The sequence below is a fragment of the Copadichromis virginalis genome, linkage group LG7 (genome assembly GCF_057382275.1).
Source record: "Copadichromis virginalis isolate Kocher_CV1m ecotype Utaka linkage group LG7, C_Virginalis_male_GT1.1, whole genome shotgun sequence".
Taxonomy (NCBI): domain Eukaryota; kingdom Metazoa; phylum Chordata; class Actinopteri; order Cichliformes; family Cichlidae; genus Copadichromis; species Copadichromis virginalis.
Window position 1 is genome coordinate 49771619 of NC_140624.1, and position 26324 is coordinate 49797942.

Genomic DNA, 26324 nt, shown 5'->3' on the forward strand with positions numbered 1-26324 from the left:
TTTTATGGAATCAAACTCAAAGTAAGGTCAGTACTTCCATGCTTTAAACGCTGCACGCTCATACTCTCTCCCGCACTCGATATATTGTCCGTTGTTGATCTGCACACAGCTGTTGTCACCAACGTCGCACTTGCTTACGTCACTGTCATGAGACATTCTCGCAAAAAATCACGGTTTTAGTAACGCAGTAACGCAGCGTTCCTACGGGAAAGCAACGGTAATCTAATTACCGTTTTTGCAATAGTAATCCCTTACTTTACTCGTTACTTGAAAAAAGTAATCGGATTACAGTAACACGTTACAAGTAACGCGTTACTGCCCATCTCTGCAGTCCAGTATATAGAGAGACGAGACGACGAGGCTCCAGTTACAGCAGTGCAAGTGAACAAACAAAATATATAAGAAGAGTAAGAAAATAAATATACACTTTAGGACTCGGGGTAAAGGGATCAATAACAATTTAAAATTTACAGTTTGATGATTTAAAGTCTCACACACAAGCTGTCGAAAGGGGAGGGGGGGCTGCTGCTTCCAAATAGAGCACAATTAATTTATAATGTTGTAAATCCAAGCCCATTATGGATTCATGATTTGAATCCTGGGTTGTGTGAAATCTCAGAAATGCACCCAAAGTGAATCTGTGAACTAAGGTGTAGGTCTTTTAGGTTATGTTGTGGTGATCCTCGAGTTGGGGGATTTGTGTTCATACTGGACTGCAAAATTAAAACCAATTGAAGATGGACAAGAAAAGTTCAAAGCCATCAGGTCCTCAGTTTAGAAAAAAGAGAAAAGAAGAGGAAGAGAAACGAGCAAAAGATACAGGTAAGCAGATGTGTCACTGGATAATGGCAGGTCATCCTGAAACAATCAGAATACTTTATTAATCCCTAAGGAAATAATGTGAGTAACAGTTGCTTCAAGAAAAAATGGTAAAAATAGCATCAGTAACAGACTAAACTCCAAACAATACATTATGTTACAGATTTTAATATTAATTAGTCATTGTCAATTTGTCCTGTTCTCATTGTATGACAAATTGTGATGGCTGTTTGGTAGCCGTTTGCATACTATGCAAACTCTCTCTCTCTTCACATGTGTGTGTGTGTACAACAGTTTTATGTTAATGTACAATCCTTAATATGTTGTGTGTGTGTGTGTGTGTGTGGGGGGGGGGGGGGGGGCGCAAGAGGGAGTGTTCACCCAGGGCGCCAAACAGGCTACATTATCTTTTTTCGTTTGCGTTTTAAATTCACTTGTCTTGCTTATTTTGTCACGTTATTCATTCTTTTGCAAGTTTGGAAAAAAAAAAAGAAACGTTGATTATCCCACAGCCTCACTGATCACCACTGCATGTACAACAGCACAGAAGATCCTTAGTATGTATTTAGTAACTAAACAAAAATTAGATTTTACTTTTCTATGATTGAAATGTATGAAATTCTTTGATCTTTTGATATTTTACCAATTCAGTGTAGTAATGCTTGGATCACCACACTGCAATAACATTTTGGTAAATATTTGCAATTATTAATGAGTACTCTGCAAAGCAATCCAGGGGCCTGAATACCACCTTATGCTGGGCTGCTTCTAAACAACATGCCACCCCTGCTTGCTGCTGGGTAAATGCATACTTTTCCACATGTATTTTCATTACTAATGTTGTCAGCCAAGTAATAATTACACATTTAGGACACAAAAAAATCAACAAAATTCCATTACTGAGTTTTTTTTTAATTTTGTTATAAACATGACTTTCCACAAAGATTTTACATTTCATGTTAAAACTATACATATATTTATATAGGTACGTGTAGGCTATACAGACATCTGTGCATACAGGAATAAAGAGCAGTGTTGTACGTTACCATACCAAGTAATACAACACTACTCCGCCTTCCAAAAATCTAAATATCTTTGCAGATTAAAACTGCAGGAGGTGTATTTACAGAAAAACATTCTCATTCTCTCTGAATGAAAAAATAGAGCAGTACATTCTCACTTTTGCTGTGTTTTGTTGTGTTTGTTTTTAATTTTAATGCTATACATATTGTAGCTTTAGAGAAAGCAGCTTAAAAATGTAGTGTTGGTATCTATAAGGAAAAGGGAAAATACACTCACATACAAAAAACTGAGACAAAGTAGAAGGTCGGGGTTTCTGCAGTTTTTAACAGATAATCACAATTACTATATGGTATATCAATAGGATCGATGAAAACAACGTTTATGTGCCAGAGAGGATGGTTCATGATAGACATCCAGTACAATCAGGATGCTCATATAAAGTACCACGTGGATTTTTAGAAGAATTACAAAACTCAATTAAGCGCATTAGTCAAGATATTCAATAACAATTATTTGATAATCAATAGTGTGTTACTGCTCTGCCCTCAGCAAAGACATGTCTCTTACAGGAGAAGAAGATAAAAAAATAAATATACATTGTCTTGGCAATTTTTTTTTTTAAGGAGTGTTAGTGCTTTTTCCTATCTTTCAGTCCTCGCCTCTTGCAATGTTCTACAACTGCCAATTTGGGCTGGCATGTCTGCTAAGTGTCCAGGGAGAACATAGTGGCAGTGTCGACATACCCACTTACTGCCAGAACCCTTTCCTCCTGGACCGGCAGGGCAATGTGACTGCAGGTTGTTGGCTTAGGAGTGTTAATAGCGATGGAAGATGTGTAGCAGCTCTCGGCTGCTCCAGCCATTTCCATGCTCTCTTCTTCCACCACCTCTCTCTGGAGCAGCAGCACATTGTCACTGTTTACCCCTTTCACTTTGCTGTAGTTGTCTCCATGTCCTACCCAGGAGCAGGCTTCTTCACGGGTATGGCCTGAAGGAATAGGATGGAGAAGCACCTTATTCTCCTCATTGACCCTTTGCACTTCAACATACTCAGTCATCCGGGTGGGCAACAGCAGATTCCTGGGCGCATTTCCGTCATTGATGGCTGAGATGTTGCGATCGCTGTGGGCCTGGAGTTGCTGGTGGACATCTGTCTGGGGATAAGGTTGATTATTATTAAAGCAGACCTCCCAGTAGCTTGATTGGAGAGCCTTTTTGATGCAGTGGTCTGAGGATGGGGAGCCCGGAGGAAACTGGGTGTCAGAAAGGCAATTCTGTTTGTGCATCTCAAGTGAGTTGTGTGGATCCAGTGGGCTTAGGCTGTAAGGAGTCACTGGGGAAAACACAGAAGGCCAGGTCTTAACCTTCTTACTTGATGCATCGGGGCTAACTACATCTTCATTAGCACATAGCATCGTTTCCTTCTCCCAGGCTTCTTTGGGCCCTTGTGTCTCCGTCCCAATTTGATCTCCCTCCTGATTTTGTTGCTGCTGTTCCTCTTTTGCCGCGCCACTCTTATCCATCAACAGATTGTCACTGTCACAGCTGCCCCGGCCAGAGTCACTGTCGGATGCTGAGCCTATGGATTTCAGGCAGCCGTCATGATCCTTGCCTTCGTCGACCATCAGTTCCTGCTGTTCTGGCACATACACTTCTAAGTATTCTACCAGCAAGTCCTCATAGTTAGACGTGGTTGGTGGGAAGTCAGACACCACCAGTGCGCTGAACACCTCGTCAGACTTGCCACTCTGCACACAAAGAGTAAAACTACTCAATGCAATTAGAAAGCACTATACAAATATGTCTGTGAAGGTTCTCAGTCATCCAGGTCATCGTAGTCAAAGGAGCTTGCAAAGAAAAGCGTCTGGACTTCTTTAAGTTGCTTGAAGACTATAAAACTAAGGTTTATATCTGGGACTCTCCACCATTTGACCTTAGAACTGAAGAAGCTTCTTGGATGAGAGGTGAAACGTCTTCAAGCAACTTAAAGAAGTCCAGACGCTTTTCTTTGCAAGCTCCTTTGACCACTATACAAATAGACATTTTGTCTGAATAAGTAGCCATCGAGACAGTGTTCATAATGTTACCCTTTTACCTTGAGAAGCTGCTTGTCAAAGCCTTTGATTTTAGGACCAGGGACTGGCGGCAGCATGCAGTGCTTCAGACTTTACACACAGACACACAAAAGGCTTTGTTAGCAGCAGTTGAATATCACAGATGTGATGACTATAGTCAGTATTTTACTTGCAGTATGCTACCAAAGCCCAGAATGGTCACATTATCGCATGAGCTAATACAGTTATTTATAGTTGATTACCTGTGAGACATTTAATCAGATTTTTCTTTCCTACTAATGGAAATTTATACACGTGAATAAGATCATTCTGTGGTTTTTTTTTTTTACAACAAAGGAAGGACTGAAGTCTCTGCACAGAAATATCCTTTAGCCATGTCTGGTTTTACAGAACAGTGTGAAAAATGGGCACCAGTGTGGAGTATTGATTTTTCTTGAGGTAAAGGGATAATTCAGCCACAACTCATAAGAAAATGTAAAGAATTTCAAATAATTTGATAGCTAAGTAATTGCAGTATTTTAGTAATAATATTCTACCGTAGGATCTAAATGTAAGTGTGAAGAGTGCTTTGGGCTTATGTAACATATGACAAAGTACAGTCATGGTGAAAATAATCACATCCTCAGTCAATTCTAAGGTTTTGCATATCACAGTGTTAAAAATAACTATGTAGTCCTTAGCAGGTCTTAAAGCTCAGGTAAATGCAAGCTTTGATGGACCAAAGCTCATGACTTATTACACTCTATAATTATTTTTAAAAAAAAATGAATAAAACTAATGCAATAACTTAAAGTAATTGTTTTCTTTGGGACTTTGTCAATCTCTCATTTCACTGTGAAGGAATTTTGGCACCCTCTTCTCTATAGCATTGCTTCTCTTCACTGAGGTTTGCAGGTATTCATTTATGCACAGCTCTTTTACGGTCCCATCACAGCGTTTCAGTCAGGTTGAGGTCTGGCTGGACTTTGAGACTGGGCCATTACAGCACTTTAATTCTTAATTTCTCTTTTTCAGCCATTCCACTGTAGATTTGCTGCTGTGCTTGGGATCATTGTCCTGTTTCATGACCTAGATTCAGCCAAGCTGTCAGACAGATGGCCGCACGTGTGAATACTTTGGTATACAGAGGAATTCATGATCGACCTTGACTGAAAGGCTGCAAAGCAAGCGCAAATCATCAGCCCTTCACCGCTGTGTTTGACAGGTGCTATGAGGTCCCTGTGCTGAAATTCTGTGTTTATTTTTCACTAAATGTGGTACTGTGGAGCAAATCTGACAAAACCTCTGTTCGTCACACTTGCATTTGATTATCAGGAGCTGGCTGCTACTTACCGTCCTAATTTCTATAGAAGCAGTAATTTCTGCATTTTGCCTTAATATTTGTTAAATAAGGGACATAGTCTATGTCATTTGCTGTTGTTAATATGAGTTTGCGTTAACCTTTCAAGACATCATCACAGTTGTTTTGTCCTTATACATAAAAGCTTGTATCTGATTGAGGGCGTACTTTCTTATTACGTTCTGAAATTGCACAGAAACAATACATTTAAATAAATAATAACCAGCATTTTAACAAAGCAAAGTGGTTAAGAAGATCATTGTTACCTGTGGCTATTCATGTGTATCAGCCATATGAGGATCAGTAAAATGAAGGCAGAAAAGACTAAAATGAGGATCCAGACAGACTTTTCCCGATGGAGATCTGAAAGACGCAACATAACAATGTGTGGGTGCTTCAGCAGAACAACGCAGTATCCATCTTTTTTTCTTCTTCCTGGGTTTATTATCATTACATCATGCTAAAGCGAGGCAAACAAATACTTTTCCCAAGAGGCTGCATGACAACTGGGATTGTTGTGGAGGGCCGTACCAACAAACTTATAAATATTATAATACTGAGCAGAATTCCACTTTTTGGTGCGACCGTCCAGTTCCGGTTTGTCATGTGGCCCCTTGGAAAAATAAATATCCTGCAAAAAAAGGTAGTAAAACCACAATGAAGGAATACGATTTCTAGTGATAATTAAATTGGTTAAACCGGTTCCTTTGAAAAGAGCCAGATTAGCTTCCTTCTTTAACTTCTAATCTTCATGCTAAGGTAAACTAACTGAGTGCTTCAGATTATAAGAGTAGCTCTCAACAAGAAAGTGATGTAATATAGATTCCAAAATGTTAAACTGTTCCTTTAATAAATAAATAAATATATCCTATACAATATATAATAATTAGTTAATGCAAAAGACAGTTGGCGGATGTCTTACACTCTGGAACTTTGACGTAGGAAGTGGAACTCCATTCACTCCAAAAGCCGTGATCGGGCTTACAGCGCACCTGAATAAGGTATGTACCACCTGACCGCAGGCTGAAAATGTTAAACATCTTCTGCTGGCCCGCAACGTGATTCTGGAAACACACATAGTCAACAGAAACACACAAATCAGTTAGTCTGTCAGGCTGCCAATATACAGATTTGAAATGTTCAAAAACCTGTCCTTTCACTAACACATCGTGTAGTTCCCTTACACCAGCCTAGAACAAAGTTTCAAATTTGAAAGGCAAATACTTCAAAGAGCATACCACACCCTGAAATGCGCTGAGACCTACGTACCTCCCATTCGCTTTCCTCCTCCTCCAACTTGACGCGGAGCTCATAGATTAGAGTGATCCAACCAGAGCGGGTGTCAGCCTTACGAGGTGGTTCCCAAGACACTCGAAGAAAAGGCCAGCCCTGATCCTTCATTACTGTCACTTCTAGCTTTTCTGGAGGATGAGGCTTGACTGGAGCAGAAGAGAGAAAATGTGAATGAAAGAAAGACAGAGCAACAGCAAATCCAACAATGAATAAAGATTGTATTACTGAAAAAACAAACAAAAAAACCAATAGGCATCAACAGGGCTTGTGAACGGCAGCAGGTGAAAACACTGCAGGGTGAATTATCAGCTGTTACACAGCTAACAAAAGGACACTCCCAGCGGATAAGCACCAGCATTGCAGGAATGACCTTCAACATATTTGTCGATGTGTGTATTATGACATATAGTAGTGATAAATGTCACTGTTTGGGCTTTACGCTATCCTCGTGGAGACACATATCTGACAATTGTGAGGTAACACAAAGAAAAAGATAAGCAGATCAGAACAACTCGACACACTTCCAGTTTAGGAGGCTCAAGGACGAGATGAATACTTCTCTGTTAATTTACTCTCCCATTTTAAATATTTCATGAATATACTTTTTGTTTTGAAGGATGGAACTACTTCTTACTAAAGTATTGAATTACTTGCATTAAAGTACTTTATTTCTGTTAGCGAAGTAAATGATTGTCTAAAATAACTGGACAGTGTGCATTTTTGAAGCAGGAGAAAAGAGAGCAGATTTTCCATTGCAGTAAACAAGCGTGCATGTGCTCAAGTGTGACTGGCCCCCACCAAAAACACATTAGAAGCTCATAAATGATAAGGAGGTAAAAGAAATTCTTGTTACAATTTCAAAACACAAGAATGTTTTAACTTTGTTTAATTTAGAATTAGTTAATGCTAAACTTAATTTCAGTTGATTTTGTAGATCGTGCATCAGCTAGTCCTTTAATCGCTGCAAAGGAAATTTCACTGTGGACATTAAAAGGTGACCTTTAGTGAGCAGTTACAGCATAACGGGAGGGGGTGACTAAACTCCAAGAGCATTTGCCACAGTGTAGCGCAGTGTGCTGCCGAGCAGCTGTGGAGCTGCTTTTTTTAATCCCTGTGGTGAAATTATGAAAACCCCTCCACCCCTGCCCCCAGTCCCCTCACCAATGTAGACCACGTCTATATCCACAGGGTCAGAGTAGGTCTTGCCCAGTGCGTTGGTGGCCACCACGGTGATGTTGTAGCTGACCCAGATGACGGTGTCGTTCTTGTTAAAGAAGCAGGAGTTCTTCCCGGCTGTGTGGTAGTCAGGACACTCGTGCACTACGTTAGAACTGCAAGAGAGGCAGAGGAGCGGCATGCAATCACAGGTGTGCGCTGGCATTGTGCTTGCACAGCCACATTAAAATAACAGTGTACATCCTCCCTATTCCTGACACTGCACATGTGTGTGAGAGTGACGAGAGGAGACAGATGGTGAGAAAGTGTGACTGCAAAATAAGTGGAGGCCATCTTTTTTCTTTCTTTTTTTTTTTTACTGTCAAGCTGCTAGGATGTTGTATTTAATTAAAGGAGACACAGAAAATAACTTTGGTATTGTTTTCTGTTTGAACTGCAGGTTCATATCCCAGTAGACCTGGGTGTCATAATGAACACAACTGGGAGTGTTTGCATATAGAACATGGGAAACAAATTGTTGCTGCTGTCGCAGTAACTAGTGACGACTGGTCGGGGGACATGTTCAGGTGCGGACAACATGAGGAAAAATATGTGAGCCTCTGAATGCTGGTAAAGCTGCCTGCGACAAATGCATGCGAGCTGGAGACGGAAAAAATAAATTAAATCAATAAACTTTGGTTTGATTTCAGAAAACGTGGGGAAAGTGACTCATGTCATCTCTATGGTGAGCAGAACTTGCACAAACCAATTAATCAAAGTGTATTTGTTCTGCTGCTACACACTATACCACAGTGAACTGAAAGTTGAATACAAGAAGACATCAAAAAAGGAGAAACAATACAAAATACTACACCAATAATATAGCATTATAATGGTATTACTTTGATTTATTTATAGAGTTACTGAAAGAAGCACATGTGATGTGTCAGGAAGCCATGGCCTCTGTCAGTGCGCCCCAGGGTGGCTGTGGCTACAATGTAGCTTGCCATCACCAGTGTGTGAATGTGTGGATGACTGGATATGTAAAGCGCTTTGGGGTCCTTAGGGACTAGTAAAAGCGCTATATACTGTGGCTTATATATTTACCATATATTTACCAGGCCATTACCATGGCAAAACTGACTAAGTGGAAAAACCTATCCTAATAAATCTGCGCCATAAAGCATTTTAGGCAGAACATTAAATGCAAGATCATCAAATTAAAATAATGATGATTCAATTTAAGTTTCTTAAAGAAAACTTTGGGTACATACATGTTTGCAAGCTGCACAATTAAGACATGACATGTGCGCAGTGAAACCCGCCCCTGCACATACCAAACCAAACAAACAGGCACACCTCTGCTGCACTTGCAATAGTACAACAAGTATGGGGGAACAAAACAGGAAAGCTGATGTTAAAGGGAGACAATCTCAAGAGCGGTGGAGAACTGAGAGCTTCTTCGTGTAGTTTAAAGAGCCAGTCTGAGATTTCTTTTCTCAGTCCATACACCAGCAGAGATTGGAAGCCACTGACTCGAGGCAAAAAGCTCCCGAACTGAAAGCGGCAATATATGTTTCTCCTAGCAAAATCACAAAGTGATGGAGTTTCATCACAGCAGAGGAAATTGCTGAATCTTCGAGGTTTGTGGTTTGTGAAAGTGCAGCATTTATTTGCAGCCAATTTCACTGCAGATGTCTCTCTTACAGGTGAAATATGTGATGAAAAATCTTTTACTTTTTATTTTCTTCATGAAATTTCCCACAAAACCGTTGTGTTGTGGTGCAAGAAAATATATGCAAGAACAAAATTACTGATTAACATATTTAGTACATATTCAGGCTGGTGAAACAGGTGGTTCACTATTGCAAAAATGTATGATATCCAAATCATTTCGGATCTCAGGAGCTTCACAGTTAAACCTCAAAAACAATTTTTGTAGCATGGTGCATTATATTATTGTGAAAACGGTCAAAAGACATAAACTTGGACTACATCTGTTTCTGTGTGGACAATGTAACAACTTGGAAACGATTCCGTGTGTTCCCTAATAATCCACCCTGGATGACGCACGGAGTTCAACAACTTATTCGAACAAGGAACAACGCTTTCAAATCCGGGGACCAGGAGGCATACAGTGCTGCCAGGGCCAACCTGAGAAGAGGCATCAAGACTGCCAAGCAGCAGCACAGGAGGCGTATCGAGGCCAGGTTTGAGAACAACACAAACCCAAGGCAGGTCTGGGAGGGCATCAGGGCTATCACGGACTACAAAAGAAGAACACCATCACCCTCAGCCGACAGTTCTACTCTGGCTGAGGATCTAAATCTCTTTTATGCCCGTTTTGACAGGGAGAACACCGACCCTGTCCTGTCCCCTCTCCCCTCAACCGACCCTGCTCCGGTCCTGAGCACTCATGAGCTGAGGCGTGTGTTCCGGAGCATTAACACCAGGAAGGCGGCCGGGCCGGATGGAGTGCTGGGCCGGGTGCTAAAAGACTGTGCTGCGGACCTGGCGGACGTCTTCACCTCTATATATAACACCTCGTTGTCCTGTTCACTGGTACCATCCTGTTTCAAAGCAGCAACCATCGTTCCCATCCCAAAACAGTCAAATGTCACATGTCTGAACGATTTCAGACCTGTGGCACTCACCCCCATTCCCGCCAAATGCCTGGAGAGACTGGTCATTAAACACATCAGAGCTGCTTTTCCACCATCCCTGGACTCGCACCAGTTTGCATACAGGGAGAACCGGTCAACCGAGGATGCGATCGCCACAGTGCTGCACACATTACTGAAGCACTTGGAACACAGGAACACCTATGCACGGCTCCTCTTTGTAGACTACAGCTCGGCTTTTAATACCATCCGGCCATACAAACTCCGTCCCAAACTCCACCAACTGGGACTTAACTCCTCTCTGTGCAACTGGATTGTGGACTTCCTCACTAACCGTAGACAGAGTGTCAGAGTGGGTAAGAACACCTCTTCCACCCTTGTGGTCAACACCGGTGCCCCTCAGGGGTGTGTTCTGAGCCCTCTGCTATACACTCTCTTCACCCATGACTGTATTTCCTCCTGCGCGTCCAATCTCATTGTTAAGTTTGCAGATGACACCACAGTGCTCGGACTTATATCCAACAATGATGAGACAAACTATAGGACAGAGGTGCAACAACTAGAGTCATGGTGCCACGACAATAACTTGGTCTTAAACACCAAAAAGACCAAGGAGATCATTGTAGATTTCCGGAAGAGGGGTCATAACAACCATCTGCCTCTCTTCATTGGCAGTGAGGCGGTGGAGAGGGTGAGCAGTTTTAAATTCTTGGGGGTAACTGTGACCGAGGACCTGTCCTGGGGCAACCATATCACCTCAGTTGTACGGAAGGCCCAACAGCGCCTCTACTACCTGAGGAGACTGCGGAGCGCACACATTCCCAGATCTCTGATGTTGAACTTCTACAACTGTGCCATCAGCAGCGTTCTGACGTATGGATTTCTAGTGTGGTTCCCCAGCTGCACCAAGGCCGATCAGCAAGCACTCCAGCGGGTGGTGAAAGAAGCTGGCAGAATTATTGGAACAAGTCTGCCAGAGATCAGTAATATCTTCCCCACTCGCTGTCTGAGGAGGGTGCACAGTATCCTGCGGGACCAACATCACCCTGCGCGCCACCTTTTCCATCTGCTGCCCTCAGGGAGAAGGTACAGGTCTATACAGGCCAGAACATCCAGACTGGCCAACAGCCTGTATCCACAGGCTGTGAGGCTCCTGAACTCTCTGCCCCCCTCTCACGGACAATAACCATATCCAACTTCTTAATAGCAATGAACTGGTCTGCATTGGTGCATCATATCTTTATTCTCTTCCCCCTCCTGCCCCCCCCCCCCCCTCTTTCTTAAATAGATAACTATCATATCTGATATCATATCTCACAGTACAATAATATTGAACGGGTTGCATTGTTGTATTTTGTCATGTTTCTCAGGTCTTTGTCTGAATTTCTACGAACATTATTGCTAAGGATTGTCTTATTGCATTGGAGTCACACTGGGTTAAATATGTACACTTGGGTTTTAAGGGGTATTTATTATTTTCTTCTTTTTTTTTTTTTTTTGGGTTGTATGGAAGCCCCAAACGCAATTTCATTGTTCTTGACAATGACAATAAATAAATAAATACTAAAATAAATACTAAAAAAAATACCCCCACCACCACCACCACAACTACCTAAACCAATTTGTTTAGGTAGTTCTTATCGCCCAAAGTAACATCTAGATCAATGTCAGGATCTAGTGTTTCCCAGCAGGAAGTGGCCTTCAACCTCTGGGTGCCTTCATGCCATGGTTTATCCACTGCCATATCTTCTCTACTGTACTCTGAGTATTAGAAAATACTGTAAGTTAGCTTACGTGTTATATTAAGGAAGATGAATAATCCGCCATTGAAGACTGGAATAGTTGGAAAAGAACCTCAAAAGTCATAGCCCTCTAAAAGGACTATATGTCATAGAGGGTTAAGGGATGGACTAGTTTTTGGCAGGGAGCAGTGACAAAATAGATGTGCATCACCTTCAGGCCTTTATGCTAAGCTAATCAGAGCCTTAGTAAAAGATATGAGGAACGTTAACTTTGCCCTCCTCTCTCTGTTAGGTTTAAGGCAGGCTAGACTTGTTCTCCCTGTTTTCTTTTCCTCTTTGCTCTCAGGTTGAGTTATGGGCGGATTGCTCCTGCCACTGCCCATGGGTGAAGAGTAAATGGTGGTAAAATTTACCACCATTTACCACCATTGTATGGTGGTAAATTAGAGCCTTATGTTTGACGTTTGTTTGCAGCTGTTTCGATTAGTGATTCCTGCTTCTTGTCTACTTCCGTGTTGTCCATCTGGAATTCTTGGCAAGCTCATCAAGACACCCACCTGTCAACCTTTTTGGAGTTCAAGAGCTACCACCGGACAGTGACAGTACACCAAATCTAATTCTGAGGCTTCCTGTGGAAACAAGGACTTGCCTGAATATCACCTGCCTGCCCACTCTCCTTCAAGTCTCCTCAGTCGTCCTTTGATTCCAGTCTGCCTACCAACAACCCCTCTCTCGGCCTGCTATTCACCAGCCACTTACTGATTTTGTGGACTGTAAATAAACCTTTTAAACTTCATGTCAGCTGCCTGAGTTTGCTCTCTGGGCCCAGCCACAGTAAAACCTTGACAGAACGATGTAGACAACCCATGGACGCAGCAGACTGTATTAGGTGAACATGAGAAGGCTTTAACATCTATAGTTCAGCAGCTACGTGAAACACATCAGTGGGTAGAACAGATGGGTAATGCACTGTAAATAATTCACTCCAAACTGTCACCTTCTCCCATCCCGGAAGCTCCGGTTCAGGTCAGTGTGCCCTCTCCTGATGCAGTTGCCTTTTCACAGCCATCCCTATCTCACCTGAACTATCTGGTGGAGAGCCAGGTCACTGGGGTGGATTTTTGCTTTGGTACTCACTACTGTTTCAGTGCTCTCCACGGGCCTTCTCAAACAATTGTTCACAAAATACTACTGTTAAGGGTCTGGGTACTCAAATACACTAAAGCATATTTACTATGAAACCCTATAGAGTCTGTGTCCTACACAGTATTCATTAAGAAATCTCAAGTTAGTTTGTGAACACTCTCTAAATGAGGAAGAAGCAGCTTGACATGTATTCAACCTGCATCAAAGTCTGTAGCAGAGGTTCTACTGAGTCCAGGGTAATGGCTGAGACAGGGTTGGAGAAAAAAGCCCTAAGATGGACATTCTATGATACCCTTAATGAGCAAATGAAGGATGAATTGGCCTCTTGCAATAAGTGTTTTGAGGAATTATAGCCCTTGCTGACCTTATCGATACCCACGTCAGAGAACGTGTACAAGAAAATGGGACCATTTCCAGTCTCTGCATCTTACCACCCTGCCTCTTCCCTCAAGCCGTCTATACAATCTTTCCGGTCCTAAACACCTTGCCATGGATAAATACATCAAGGACTCCCTTGACAGCAGCATCATTCAACCGTTCTCCACTCCAGTGGGTGCGGGTTTCTTCTTTGTAGAAAATAAAAGAGATTCTGCGACCCTGCATTGACTATGAGGGTTAAATCAAATCACTGTAAAAAATAGGTATCCTTTTCCCTTAATCACCTCAGCCTGTGAGCCACAGCATTCACAAAATTAGATCAACGTAATGCTTATCATTTGTTCCATGTCCGGGAGGAGGATGAATGGAAGACATTCCATTAGGTCACTATATATGGTCATGACATTTAGTTGAACCAATGCCCCCACTGTCTTTAAGGCCTGGTCAATGATGTCTTAAGAGACGTTTGAAACATCTTTTTGTTTGTTTTTTGGATGATACCTTGAGACCCTCGAAGAACTTCATGTCTCTGCAAGCAGGTACTACAGAGACTACTTGAAAACAAACTCTTCGTTAAGGCCAAAAAATGTGGAATTCATGCTAACCATGTGACTTTTCTTGGAGACGGAGGTGAAAGCTGTAATTGACAGGCCTGTCTCCGCATCCTGGAAACAGCTACAACGGTTCCTTGGATTTGCAAACTTTAAATGCTGCTTCATCAGGAATTATAGTCAAGCTCCAGTACCATTAACCGACTCACTTCCTTTTCCAGGCCATTTAAATGAAATGGAAGTAGGAAGCAGATCAAACATTTCAAATGATCAAAGACAGGTTTAACTCTGCACCTGTACTGAACCATCCCGATCTGTTAAAACAATTCATTATTGAAGCGGGTCTCTCGGGTGGGGACAGTGCTAATGTACAGAAGCCGACGGTAAGCCGCATGCCTTCTTTTCTTGGCACTTGCCTCCAGCAAAAAACTATGACGTATTCAACTGAGAGTTACTTGCAATCAAAGTAGCTTTAGAGGAGTGGAGGCACTGGCCAGTGAGAGCTGAAATACTATTTATTGTATTGACTGATCATAAAAACCTAGTTTATCTCCAAATGACTCAAGACAAGCAAAGTGGCAACTATTCTTTATATGTATGGCTTTATTTCAACTTTACCATAATTTATCTACCTGGCTCCTGAAATGTGAAACCTGATGCTTTGTCTCGTCAATTCTCCACAGAGTCAGACCCTGTTGAACCAGAACTCATCTTGCACATTCCAGTTCATATCTAAAGCTTGGAAAGCATTTTGCGAGGCCCTGGGTGCTAGCGCTAGGCTAACCTCACCCTGACAATCTTCTTTTTTTTTTTTTAGTTTAAGAGCCACTGCTGGGTAATCACAGTCACAGTTTTAATTACATGACTTCCTCTGAAAAAAAGGAATTACCTGAAAATCACCTGCCGGACCACTCTCCAACAACTCTCCTCAGCCTCCCTCAGATTCCTGCCAATAACCACTTTCTCAGTCCGACTTTCACTGCTGACAAGTAAACACTCAAAGACAATCTGAGCTACTGCAGTCAGATTCTCTCTGCCCGACTTTGCTAATTCCCTTTGTTAATCTCCCCACACCTTTCCAGAATACAGAGGTCATCTTCCACACAGGTCATCAGCCAGGTACTGATTTTGTATACTTTGTACATAAACCTTTTAAACTTCATGTCACTTGTCTGATTCCCTCTGAGTCCAGCCACAGTAAAACCATGACACTATGTGGCCATATGCTTTGCATATCAGGAGTTCAGTATCATTCTTGTCAATGTGTGGCTCAGTTTTTATCAGCCTCTTCACATGCAACACATGCAGCCTAACATACAATATAAGTTTTGTTCATTTTTCTCTCTGTTATTTTATTGGGAGGGGGTGTCGTTTTTTTGCCTTCTTATATTCCTGTCAGTTTGACTTCCTTTGATTGTTTTCCTGCCTTTTTCAATGTTTGCTTTGCCCTCATTAGTATCACTTGTTTTAATCTAAAACACCTGTTACCAATCAGTCTTCTCGGTGTACTCATAGTAGATTTTTAGTGTCCCAGTGTTCTCCAGTCGTAATAGTATTCCCCATCACACCTTTATTAACCACTGCATGACCAAGGCCTGCCTGGATTGTTTACAGTGTTTACAAACTGTGTTTTCACTTTGTAGTTAAATAAGCTAGTAATTCCACTCCTTCTCTGTACATGTGTATCAACCTTGAAGTATTTAAAAATCCATGTTCACGGGCACCTCTTAGCACTTTGCAATCTTTATCCTCTGACACCGTTTGGATTGTTGCCATTTAATAAACCACAAACAAGAACATCCCATTGTGCCAGCTGTACTGATGGAACTCTTCTTTTTATTAATATGAAAAATCATTTTTTTAACAATTGCCAAGTGCTTACACTTCCCTTTATAATACATTATGTAAAGGGCCCTGATATACTAATATTATGATCTGTGTTTATATGAATGAACTAAAAAAACAACTATTACTCAATGTTTGTGGCTACTAGATAACATGAAGTAAAATTATAACAAGCTTGGGCGCTTCTGCGCGAGTTTCTTACCCTTCTTTCCGATAGTAGAGAGCGTATGTAGTAGGCAGGCCCCCATCAGATCCTGGCTTCCACCAGCATGTGAAGGTCTCTTTCTCTGGAGAACGGCATTTGATCTCTGTGGGCTTGCCAGGTAAACTATAACCTAAGACAGATATTAGATGGAAACAAGGAAACATAGGAATTTACTAGACTACATCCTAAACAGTGTGTCAAGCCTAAGCAATGAAAAAAGGCGAAATTTTAAATTAGATGAGAAGATGAAAGAAATAAAACTTTAACGTGAGTTGAGAGTAATATGAAACAAAAAAAATATCCACAGATGAAACTCAGCGTTGCTTAGTGCTTATTAATTATGCAGATCTGGCTCATGTGTTAACCAGCTAGATCACACCTCTCGGATATCTTAGCTCATTGTCAGAAACCTAAGAAGGTGCTAAGACTGAGTTTCAAGCCAAAACACTTACGCGTTCCGTCTGTGTGCGGCACAAAGGCTGGCAGCAACAACAGCAGGAGAACTTCTCTGACTTTCGTCATCATTGCACCACAAAACCTTGTTGGGCTGAAAAAAACGAGAGAAGGAAAGGAAGAAAGAAAGGTGAAGACGGAGGACTTGTCTGATCTGCCCTCTGGACAAATCAGTTGACCCACAATGTTGATTGCACATCTTGTATTGAGTTACAACACACTTGAATGACAAACAAAAACTGGAACATGCAGCCCGTGTGGTTTCTTATTGTGACACTAACCTGTTTGACGGTGAAGTGTTACATGCAGCGCTAAAATTAGTTCAAAGCCCTCCGCATTTAGAAACAGACGGTGTGAAAAGATTTTAACCACAGGTGAAATAACGTTATAGTCAGTGGTAAAGAAATATCCAATATCGGATACGTTGGATCAGTTTATGCTGAGAAACCATTTCGATCAGTTGCTATGAATATGAATCATAAGCCAAAATGGTAAACAAAGTATCTGAGTAAACGAAGAGTAAAAAACTGATGAAAGACGAAACACCTTCCAGAGGATAATGTGCTGTTTCACTAAGGATTAAAAAAAAAAAGCATCCACTCTGTCTCTGACTACCTCTACCAGCTGGCACACACAGCGTAACTGATTGCATAATCTGTGGTCGGGCTTTTGCCCCGACAACACACACAGCAGGAGGCTGATTTGCCTTGCTGGAAACTGGCTTGACTCATCTTCTCATGACTGGAAAATCTGCATTTGCTTCGGCATGTGCTGATGTAGTATCAGTTATTACTCTGCACGACCCTTTATCTCTAAAGCCATTGGACGGCAGGGGTAGGGTAGATGCAGGGGGTATTAGTTAGAGGTTAAATAGATGGGAGAGCTAATGTTGCATGAGCGATAAGGCTGACAGAAAAAAAAAAAAAAAACTTCCCTCACATGTTATCTCACATGCTGCCTCCCTTTTCTTTCATTGCTGGGCCTGAACATTTGTTAAGCCAGGATTTGACCTGTCAAATGCAAGGATCCTTTGACCAACCCCCAACCACCAGTACATCCAAGAAAAAGATCAAATATAAAGAGGGGCATGATCACACTTGAAGTGCTTTTTGTGTGTTTTTTAAGGGAGCACTTGATGCAGTTTAACCTGAGCATATGCAAAAATATGCAAATAACACTTTTTCTTCAACACAAAGCTCTGAAAAACTAGAAAAAAGGGAGATTCAAAAATGAGAAAATTTGTGTAAGGGTAGTGTGCAACTTGCTTCTTATTTGCATGTGAAAAAATAAAAAACAGGACAGAGGCCCTGTTCTGTGATTAGACTTTTTTAAAATCAAGAATATAAAATAACCATTTCATTACAAAGTGTCCAAACTGAGCTGTTTGTTTTAAAAGGTGCCGCCTTGACTCAAGAGATCTCCTAGATGTTCGTGGCATGTTTGCCGTCACCTTGACATGTCATGACATGATGTGAAGTACTTCGCTGCGCATGCTTTAATGCGCCGACACTGAGCGTGGGTGGAAACATGAGAGCCCTGCAATAAAATTGCATACATGCTATTTCTAAGAATGACAACCTAACACACGCCGTGAAAAAACACAAAACTAGACAAGCATAGGCACAGACTGACCTTTTTTCCATGAAATACGTCAAGTTTTTTAATGGCATGTGTTTCACAACAGCTAAATTCTACATTAACAACGTGCTGAGGTGTAAGGCGCAGGTGTGCTTGGGCATGTGCTGTCATATTATGTGTAGTAGTATGCTAACCTACAGTATTACTAACTTGTTACTAACTTTAAAAAAAAAATTATTATTATTATGGTGCCTTCATTTTACTAACGTCACCATGATCTGATAATTGGCATTAAGATCAAGGCACTGGATTAGCCTCCTGCTGCATATAGCCTTCTTACATAACCAGTAGTCCAAACTGAATAAGCTGCCAAGCTGGAAAAGTGCTGGCCAACAGAGTGAAGCTCTTCCCTCAATATTACTGAATAATCCTCACTGTATGGATTCTCAAGTGTGTTTTGCAATAAACAAACAAAAGATTTTACCACCACATTTATGAATTTTAAAGTTTGCTGTAGTACTTTTTTAACATCTTGCCTCTTATTAATATCATTCCTGACTATGATGAGACCTGCATCATGCATTATGGAAAAAAAACAGCATTCGAGTCACTAACATGTAATGTAACATTCAAAAAAAAAAAAATGCTGCACGTCTTGAGAATGAAACCCAGACATGTCTGTTCGTGATCTGTAAATAAGTAACTGCATTTACTGTCGACCTCTAAGGTAAAAAGGCAAACGTGCAGAGAGGTGGTAGAGTTGCTGTTGTGCATAAGGTTTCATCTAAAAAATAGAAATAAAATGAAAAGCTGGGAAATCAATGCCCGATAAACCTTCTGTTGGTTTTAGCATGATCTCCACACGCAATGTAAAGATGACGCATGACAAAAATATCCAAAATCACTCAGTCGGGTTACTGTGAAAATAGATTCATGCTAGAGATTATAAATCATTCAGGATTTTTGTTTGTCAGCAGTCTTCCAGTGTCATGGTACACGTGCTGGATGATGAGGTGGTAAAATGCGAGCAGTGAAGCATCGTCTGATGTGGTTGTACAACAGCTCCACAGCACAACAGCTCACCTTTGCACAGCTGATGAATAAAGAACATTCCTTTCTTATGCAGAGTCACACTTTCTCAAGAGACCTGACCGACACAGCTGAGCTATGGGAGACGTGTTTCTGGGAACCTGTCTTTCTCTCCTGGAAGGTTATAGAGATTGAGCATGCAAAGTGCCCAACATATCTTCAATCATTTACTACGCATCCACTTATGTCCTTATTTAGAAAATAACAATTTCCCCTCCTTGGGGCGTAAGCACGTCTGCGGAGGCACTAATACATTTGAGCGTTTCGGGGCAGTATCGTTGAGAAGATATCGATTTAACAAGCCCGCAGGTTTGCCATGATCTAGCTCGCAAAGTTAATTATCTTTGTAAAAGGATAATAAACTGTACAGTACAGTTTGTATTTCTGACCATGACTTACTGCACAGTCTGGGTGAAGAATATATAAAGAAGATACCATAAATCACTCGGATTGCATTCCTGCTCAGACTGGAACAGACCAAACACATTTCCTGGTACTGAAGTAAAAACCGGTTTGAACACTAGTTCCAGTGGAATTCGAGGAACAATCAAGTGTAGAAACCAGCAGAAAAACGACATGCAAAGTTGTGTCAGAGCAGTTTTCACAGCAATTAAACAAATCTAAAAAAGACAACCTCTGAAGTTAACAAAAACATGGCCTTTGATCACTTCAATTGACCTTGTTAGGACAAACTTTAAGTCACACAGTTGGCAAATTACACTGACCCGTGCTTGTGTTTAAGAAGGTTCACTGTACTGTAGGTAGCTGTTTTCAGTCCATATTTTGCCATAAATAACCAGCAGAGCGAAAGGTCTGTTGGGGATCCAGGCTTTTATTGTCATTGTGGCACTTGTGGAAAAGGTTCACGATAACACTGAATACACTGGCAGGGCTTAAATTACACAGTAACTAGGATATAGTGGCATCCCACTAAAATGACAGCTTGGCTTCTTCTTTTTCTTTTTAAAGAAAAACACAGCCCACCAATCTGGTTATTCATCACTTGAATAAAGTCAGTGCAACAACTTTCACATGTATCAAAGTCCGTATTATGCTTTTTGTGTTTTTCCATGTGTTATGTGCCAAATGGAAGGTTTGGAAAAGTAAGAAAGGCCCAATCATGTGCGGAAGAACTTCTTCTCTCCTAGTGAAAACACTGCTCTTTAGGGGGTCTACTAGAGCTGGGCGATAGAACGAAAACGATATGTATCGCGATATAACTTTTCTCGATAGAAAAATTAAACTATCGCGATAGACCTCGCCGCTCTTGTCCTCTTAAAAAAAAAGAAAAAAAAAGAACAGCCAATCCAAATTAAGTAGCGCAGAGCCGAACCAATCACAGCCACAGCGTCACGTCACGTGACTTGTTACGTACAGTGTAAGTGCCAAGCCGCACATGTGTATTTGTTTGGGAAGCAGCCAGCCACCCTACCGCCAGGGTAATTAAGGAAAAGAGTGAGCCGACTAGAGAAATCAACCGAGCGTGACCGAAGGTTACCGAAGAGAAAACAGATGATGGTTCCAATGCCGGAGAGATTGTCGAACGGAAGAGACAGAGAAGTTCCGTAGTGTGAAGGTATTTCGGCTATTTCAAGTCTGACAAAAAACAGAGTAGCGTGCACTGTAAATTGTGCCGAAAGCAAGTCTGGAAATACAATAAACTGGTGCATGCGCTACGTCCACACGTACCCGGGTATTTTTGAAAACTCAGATTTTTCTATGCGTTTGCACCTTTCGTCCACACGTAAACGGCGTTTTTGGTCACTGAAAACGAAGATTTTTAAAAACTCCGTTTTTGCATTTACGTGTGGACTAGAAAAATGGAGAAAACGCAGCGTCAAAGGTGTGCGCCACGTTATTGTTTCGGTGAAATGAATTTCTACAATACTGTTACTGTTAATTCTACTCTCTGCAGTGTTTAAATGCTTACATATACACACAGTTACTGTCCGTCCACACACACGACTCGGTTCTGCTTCTATGCCCCAGCTTTGTTTACTTTTTCCCACCGAGGCTTCTAGACTTCTGATTGGCCAACATTTCTGCACGGTTAGGAATCTAGCGCCACCTGCTGCTTTGGCATGTTCATAGCAGCGTTTTCCTTCATTTCTGCCTTTATGTGTGGACGGGATTATTTTTTAAAACGAAAACGGAAAATCTCCGTTTTCATAAATACCCGTGTACGTGTGGACGTAGCCTCAGTCTCTGACTGGAAGCGCTAATTCTTCATTCGGCTTTTGTCAGACTAAAGTAACTGTTAAAACTGTTTGAAAAGCTCAGCTATACAACAAGGAGAGATTGAGAATTTCCTTTTAGTTCTCAGTTTATTGGATATTGACAAAAGTTAGTCAATTTTGTCTGTTCTTCTGTAAAACAAACTAAGATTTATTTTTAGAATTAATATTTTGTTTTTAAGTGGAATTGACAATTTAGTCTGTTTCGTTTGTTCTATTTTGAAACTTAAACGCTTTAGCGGCTGCCTTTTGTGTAGTTTGCAATATTTGCCTTTATTTATCTGAAAAAGTCTCATGTTCCTTAAGTACATCTACCCTGTTGAACTTATTATGGGAAATAAATATTTAAATAAAAACAAGCTGCTGATTATTTCACATTTTACTTGTGAGCAACGGCACATTTAAATCTTACAAATATAGTTATTTGGCTTATATCGTGATAGATATCGTTATCGCCTGAAATGAAAAAAACATATCGTGATATGAAAAAATCTTATATCGCCCAGCTCTAGGGTCTACACATTCCCTATTTTCAGCAACTTAAAGCCATCACAGGCCGACTAACCATTGGTGATATGAAATGGGCAGGCACCATTTTCTGAAGCCAATATTAACTTAGAGGTGACTAAATGACAACCAGAGGGCAAATCGTATGCACAGTGAGAATCTGGAATGCTCCTTAGCAATCAAAGCATAAAACTTTTGATACGTAGATGGGCCTGAAAAGCCCACCCAGCTTGTTGTAGTCCTGTCTTTTCTTCCATTACTTATTTACATGACTGTGTGACACATTTCCATAACGTCTGCTTAGCTAATCAAAGAATGACCAGCCATCTTAACCAAAACCAGATTCAGCAAGCTGCCTCCCTGTTGAAACTTCTTCTAAGCTCCACTAATTCTAAGGTATGGGCACCTTAAGTGCTCTGCTAAGTAGCTGCTCTTTTACCTACTTCAAGACAGGGTGCATAGTGCATAAAATGGTGTAAAACATTTAAAATATCTCATAAAGACTCTTAGTTGTTGTTGTTGTTTTTTTTAAATACAGTGTGTGGGGCCTGATGGGGGCCTTTAACTTGCATTCTTTCTAATGGCTAACAGGGGGCAATGTTCTGGTTTCAAAAAGAAGTGCGGACATTGAAAAACAAGGGAAAGTGGGAAAACAAGCCCTGCTCCGTAATCTCGGTCATCGCTTTCCTAATGAATTTGTTGTCTAAATAGCCCGTAGCCCATGGATAAAGCAGGACAATCTGTAATGTGTGCTCAACGCTGGTAACTACGGGCAGTGCAGCGTCCCTCTGTTTGTCAGACAGATACTAAAATTTCAAATCTGAAACACCACGACGGCAATGGCAAAAATGCTCAGCTTGAGGTGTCACAACAGCCTTTGCTAAAGGCTATTTCCATCCTCTTTTACATACAGACTGTGGATGCATTAATCCATCACTCGGAACTGGGCTTGTTGAGTGCTGCTAGGATAACTGCTTAGACCAGTGGCAGTGTCCATTGTTTATCTGTTATCATATCAATAAAGGCAAAGCAGCTAAAACAGAACCAAAACAGTAAAAACAGATCCTGCTCTCTCTCTTTACTCTTAAGTACAGATCACAGAGAAAATCCCTCATGGGTTGCCTCTTTCTTTCAGGAACAGCTTTTTTTCTTTAGCTTTACTTCATTGTTGCATTATAAGGTGCCGCTTGTGAAATTATACTTGCCTCATTTTCTTGGCCAACCTGTATCCTGTGACCGCTTGTGTTTTTGAGCCACTCAATTGCAGGAAAAGAGATTTAAGGACGTCAGACCACGCACTCCTCACTACCTGCAGCAATAATGATCCCACTGATCTTCGGCCTTGCTTGGTTTGTGCGATAAGGGGGATAACATGTATTTATTAACCACTAGGGCCGTCTTTGAAGAGAAATATTCCTTCGAGTGTCTCCTGTGAGCTTCTATGACAAATCTAGTTGGTCTGAAGCTCCATGTTTTTAATGTTGTAACAATTTTCTGATAGTGAAATGTCTCCTTAAATATCTAAGGCATATGTTAGACTTGATGTAGGTGGCTCTAACAGCGTTTAATTGTATCTGCTGCCTTGTGCATTTCTTATAGTGGGTGTATATTGACATCTTGTGAAATATTAAAAAGCATAAACTAACTGGGCTGAATGCACTTGGAAAGTGGTGGGAGACCAAAATGAATGCCTAATTGGAAACTATAAGAAGTGTGTATCAGCATGTAATTCCCTTACAAAACAGCATTGGAAAAGAGGTTCTGAAGGCGCTTAATTTTTGTGAGTCATCACTAATTTCGACGCCAATTACAACCTTTTCCATAGCAACAGTTGCCGCAAAAGCACCAGCTACTATTGATGTTAATATAAAGCCAGTCAAACATGCACCTAACATGCACACACAAATGATATCTGTTAAACTGAACAGGCTGGATCTTGGAACACTCGCACTGCCCTTGCTCTTCAACTGTGATCCTTACTTCTTGGTTTGCAGCATGCGTGACAAAAAAAGCCAAAACGGCAGAAGTGATGAAACTTACATGGACTTTATATCACAGCATCAATCTGCACGCAATAGCTGTGGTTTTATAAAGCCTCAGTGTGGGTTGCTAAATGCGGAAAGACTCGGTGAGCTGCAGGGAACTAACACTGTAATCCAGTACTGAGTTGATCAGCTTGAGGCTATAAGGGCCAGTGGCCTTCCTCACCTTTTCCTAACTAGACTTAAAGCCAATTAAGCATGGAACAGACACAGGAAACCTCATTACTCCTCTGACCCCGCGCATCATCATCATCATCCTCCCACACCGGGAGGGAGGACGACAATCTCAACCCCTGCGTGTCAGCTGTCAGCAAGGGAATACGTCTTCATCCAGAACTAAATCCTATTACACTCACTTTTTATAACTCCGCAGGCAGCGCGCCGTGTCACCTCCACGTCACGCACACTTGTTCCTGATAATAAAATATGGAGTATGCATAGAGAGCATTTATGACTTACCTGGATCGAAAGTTTTTCAGTCTCCGCCGCCGTAGCGACTTCGCCGCAGGCTCCCGGGAGAGCGGGCTTTTAGACACCGACCTGTGCCTGTGATTTAACGCGTTTCACCGACAGCTGAGAAGAGGAGCGCGCGCCGGTCAGCTCAGCCGTCCTGTCAGCGAGATTATCGCCAACATCCACTGTGCGCTCTGCGCTGATCCCGGTAGGGTGGGGTGTGGTATGGCAGCTCCGCCCATGTACGGTTAAGGTTGACACCGCGGACCTGAGGTTTCGAGGAAGTACTACCGACTGGCAGAACAAGTTTGACATGGAGCCATCAGAAGGCGTAACGACATGTGGGGGAAAGAATAAAAGACAAGAAGAAAGAATACGTTTAGTGTAAAGTCTTGTAGATAAAGTTGATTTATGAATGTTTAATCAGTGGGAAATAAGTGCTGACAGTATTGCCTCTCCCTCTGTCTCTGTCTGTCTGCCCCCCTTATTTGTACACGTGTTTGTGTCACCCTGTGGAATTTGGTTACATGTTATGGTTAAGGTAACGTTCCAGGAAATCAACGATCGCGCAAAGCAAAATAAATGGCCAGGTGTGTTTGTGTGCGAAGGTATACGTTTGGTGGATGCCCTGCACACAAAAACGACATAAACATCAACAACAACATGCATTTGGATTCATTTTTTTTTAAACCCCCACATGGTTCATGACAGAGATGACTGTTATTTACCCGCTGTTCATGGTGTTTGTACCCATGTGCTTTAAGTGTCATGCTTTTGTGTGTGCATACGTGTGGTTGTGGGGGCAAATTGCCCGCCCATGTGCTTTTTTTTCATACAAGAATGTAACATGTAATATTCTATCTTTTCTAGTTACATTTCTTTTCTTTTTCCCTTTTCTTTTGCACTTTAATGAAAATCTTGTGAAAGTGCGTCAAAGACTCGGCACTGATGGTTTGGTAAGGGTTACTACCACACAAGTTTCAAGCTGAGGAGAGCCACGGCCTCTTTGCTGCTACCTTAGTAACTTTTACCCCCTCTGTGTATTAACAAACATTGTAAAACACATAATCAGACAATCAGAACAATGTGTCCTGCTAAAACCGCGCTCGTCCTGTCCTCTCACGGGGAGCTGTAAACATTGTAAGGTCTCCCGGTAGGCTTTATTTGAAGTCCTTCTTCCTCTCTTCATAGGCGACACCGTCCGCCCGTGATTCACTGTTTTAATTTATGCTCCAGCCATGTGCGAGTGGAAGATTTGTCCCTACTGTTCCCTCTCTCTCTCTTTCCATTTTTATTAGCAGCCTCAGGCCTTTATACGGGGTCATCCTCACATAGGTTATACACAGGACGAGTCAGCTACCACTAGCCGCAGAGATTGAATGGGAAAGAACTGAGTGCATTTTTAACTGTATATAAAAAAGAGTAAAACACAAAATTGCACAGAAGCGTGCAAATAACTTGAAAGAATGGCGCATTGTTGAAACTTTACAACAGGATGTAGCATAACCCTGAACATTATGTTCCCGCTTGAAAGACGGCAAGTATCTCTATGTGTATCTCAAAAAAAGATCCCAAACCTGCCGCTGCAGCGTTTGCAGAAATGAATACACTTCTAGCGACTTTGTTTCCAAATCGACTCTGGATGCAGCGAGGATACAGACGGAGACAGGAACAGATTCCTTTCGGGATCTTTAGGGATCGTACGTGTATCCGATCATTGTCTGTTGACGTAAATTTCGTTTCTTCTCATTGTGTTTACTTTCTTGGAAACCACACC

At 41.5% G+C, this 26324-nt stretch overlaps 1 protein-coding gene across 1 annotated transcript; it reads right to left on the bottom strand.

Annotated features, from left to right (window-relative positions):
- Window positions 1-1710: 1710 nt before the first annotated feature.
- Window positions 1711-26245, bottom strand: prlra (prolactin receptor a). The gene is made up of 10 exons (XM_085463927.1): window positions 26125-26245; window positions 24554-24841; window positions 16644-16738; window positions 16189-16321; window positions 7710-7879; window positions 6525-6694; window positions 6178-6319; window positions 5522-5618; window positions 3937-4006; window positions 1711-3589 (listed from the first exon to the last, which is right to left on the bottom strand). The coding sequence occupies exons 3-10, from the start codon at window positions 16714-16716 to the stop codon at window positions 2546-2548; spliced, it is 1899 nt and encodes a 632-aa protein (XP_085320053.1). The 5' UTR covers window positions 16717-16738; window positions 24554-24841; window positions 26125-26245; the 3' UTR covers window positions 1711-2545.
- Window positions 26246-26324: the final 79 nt, after the last annotated feature.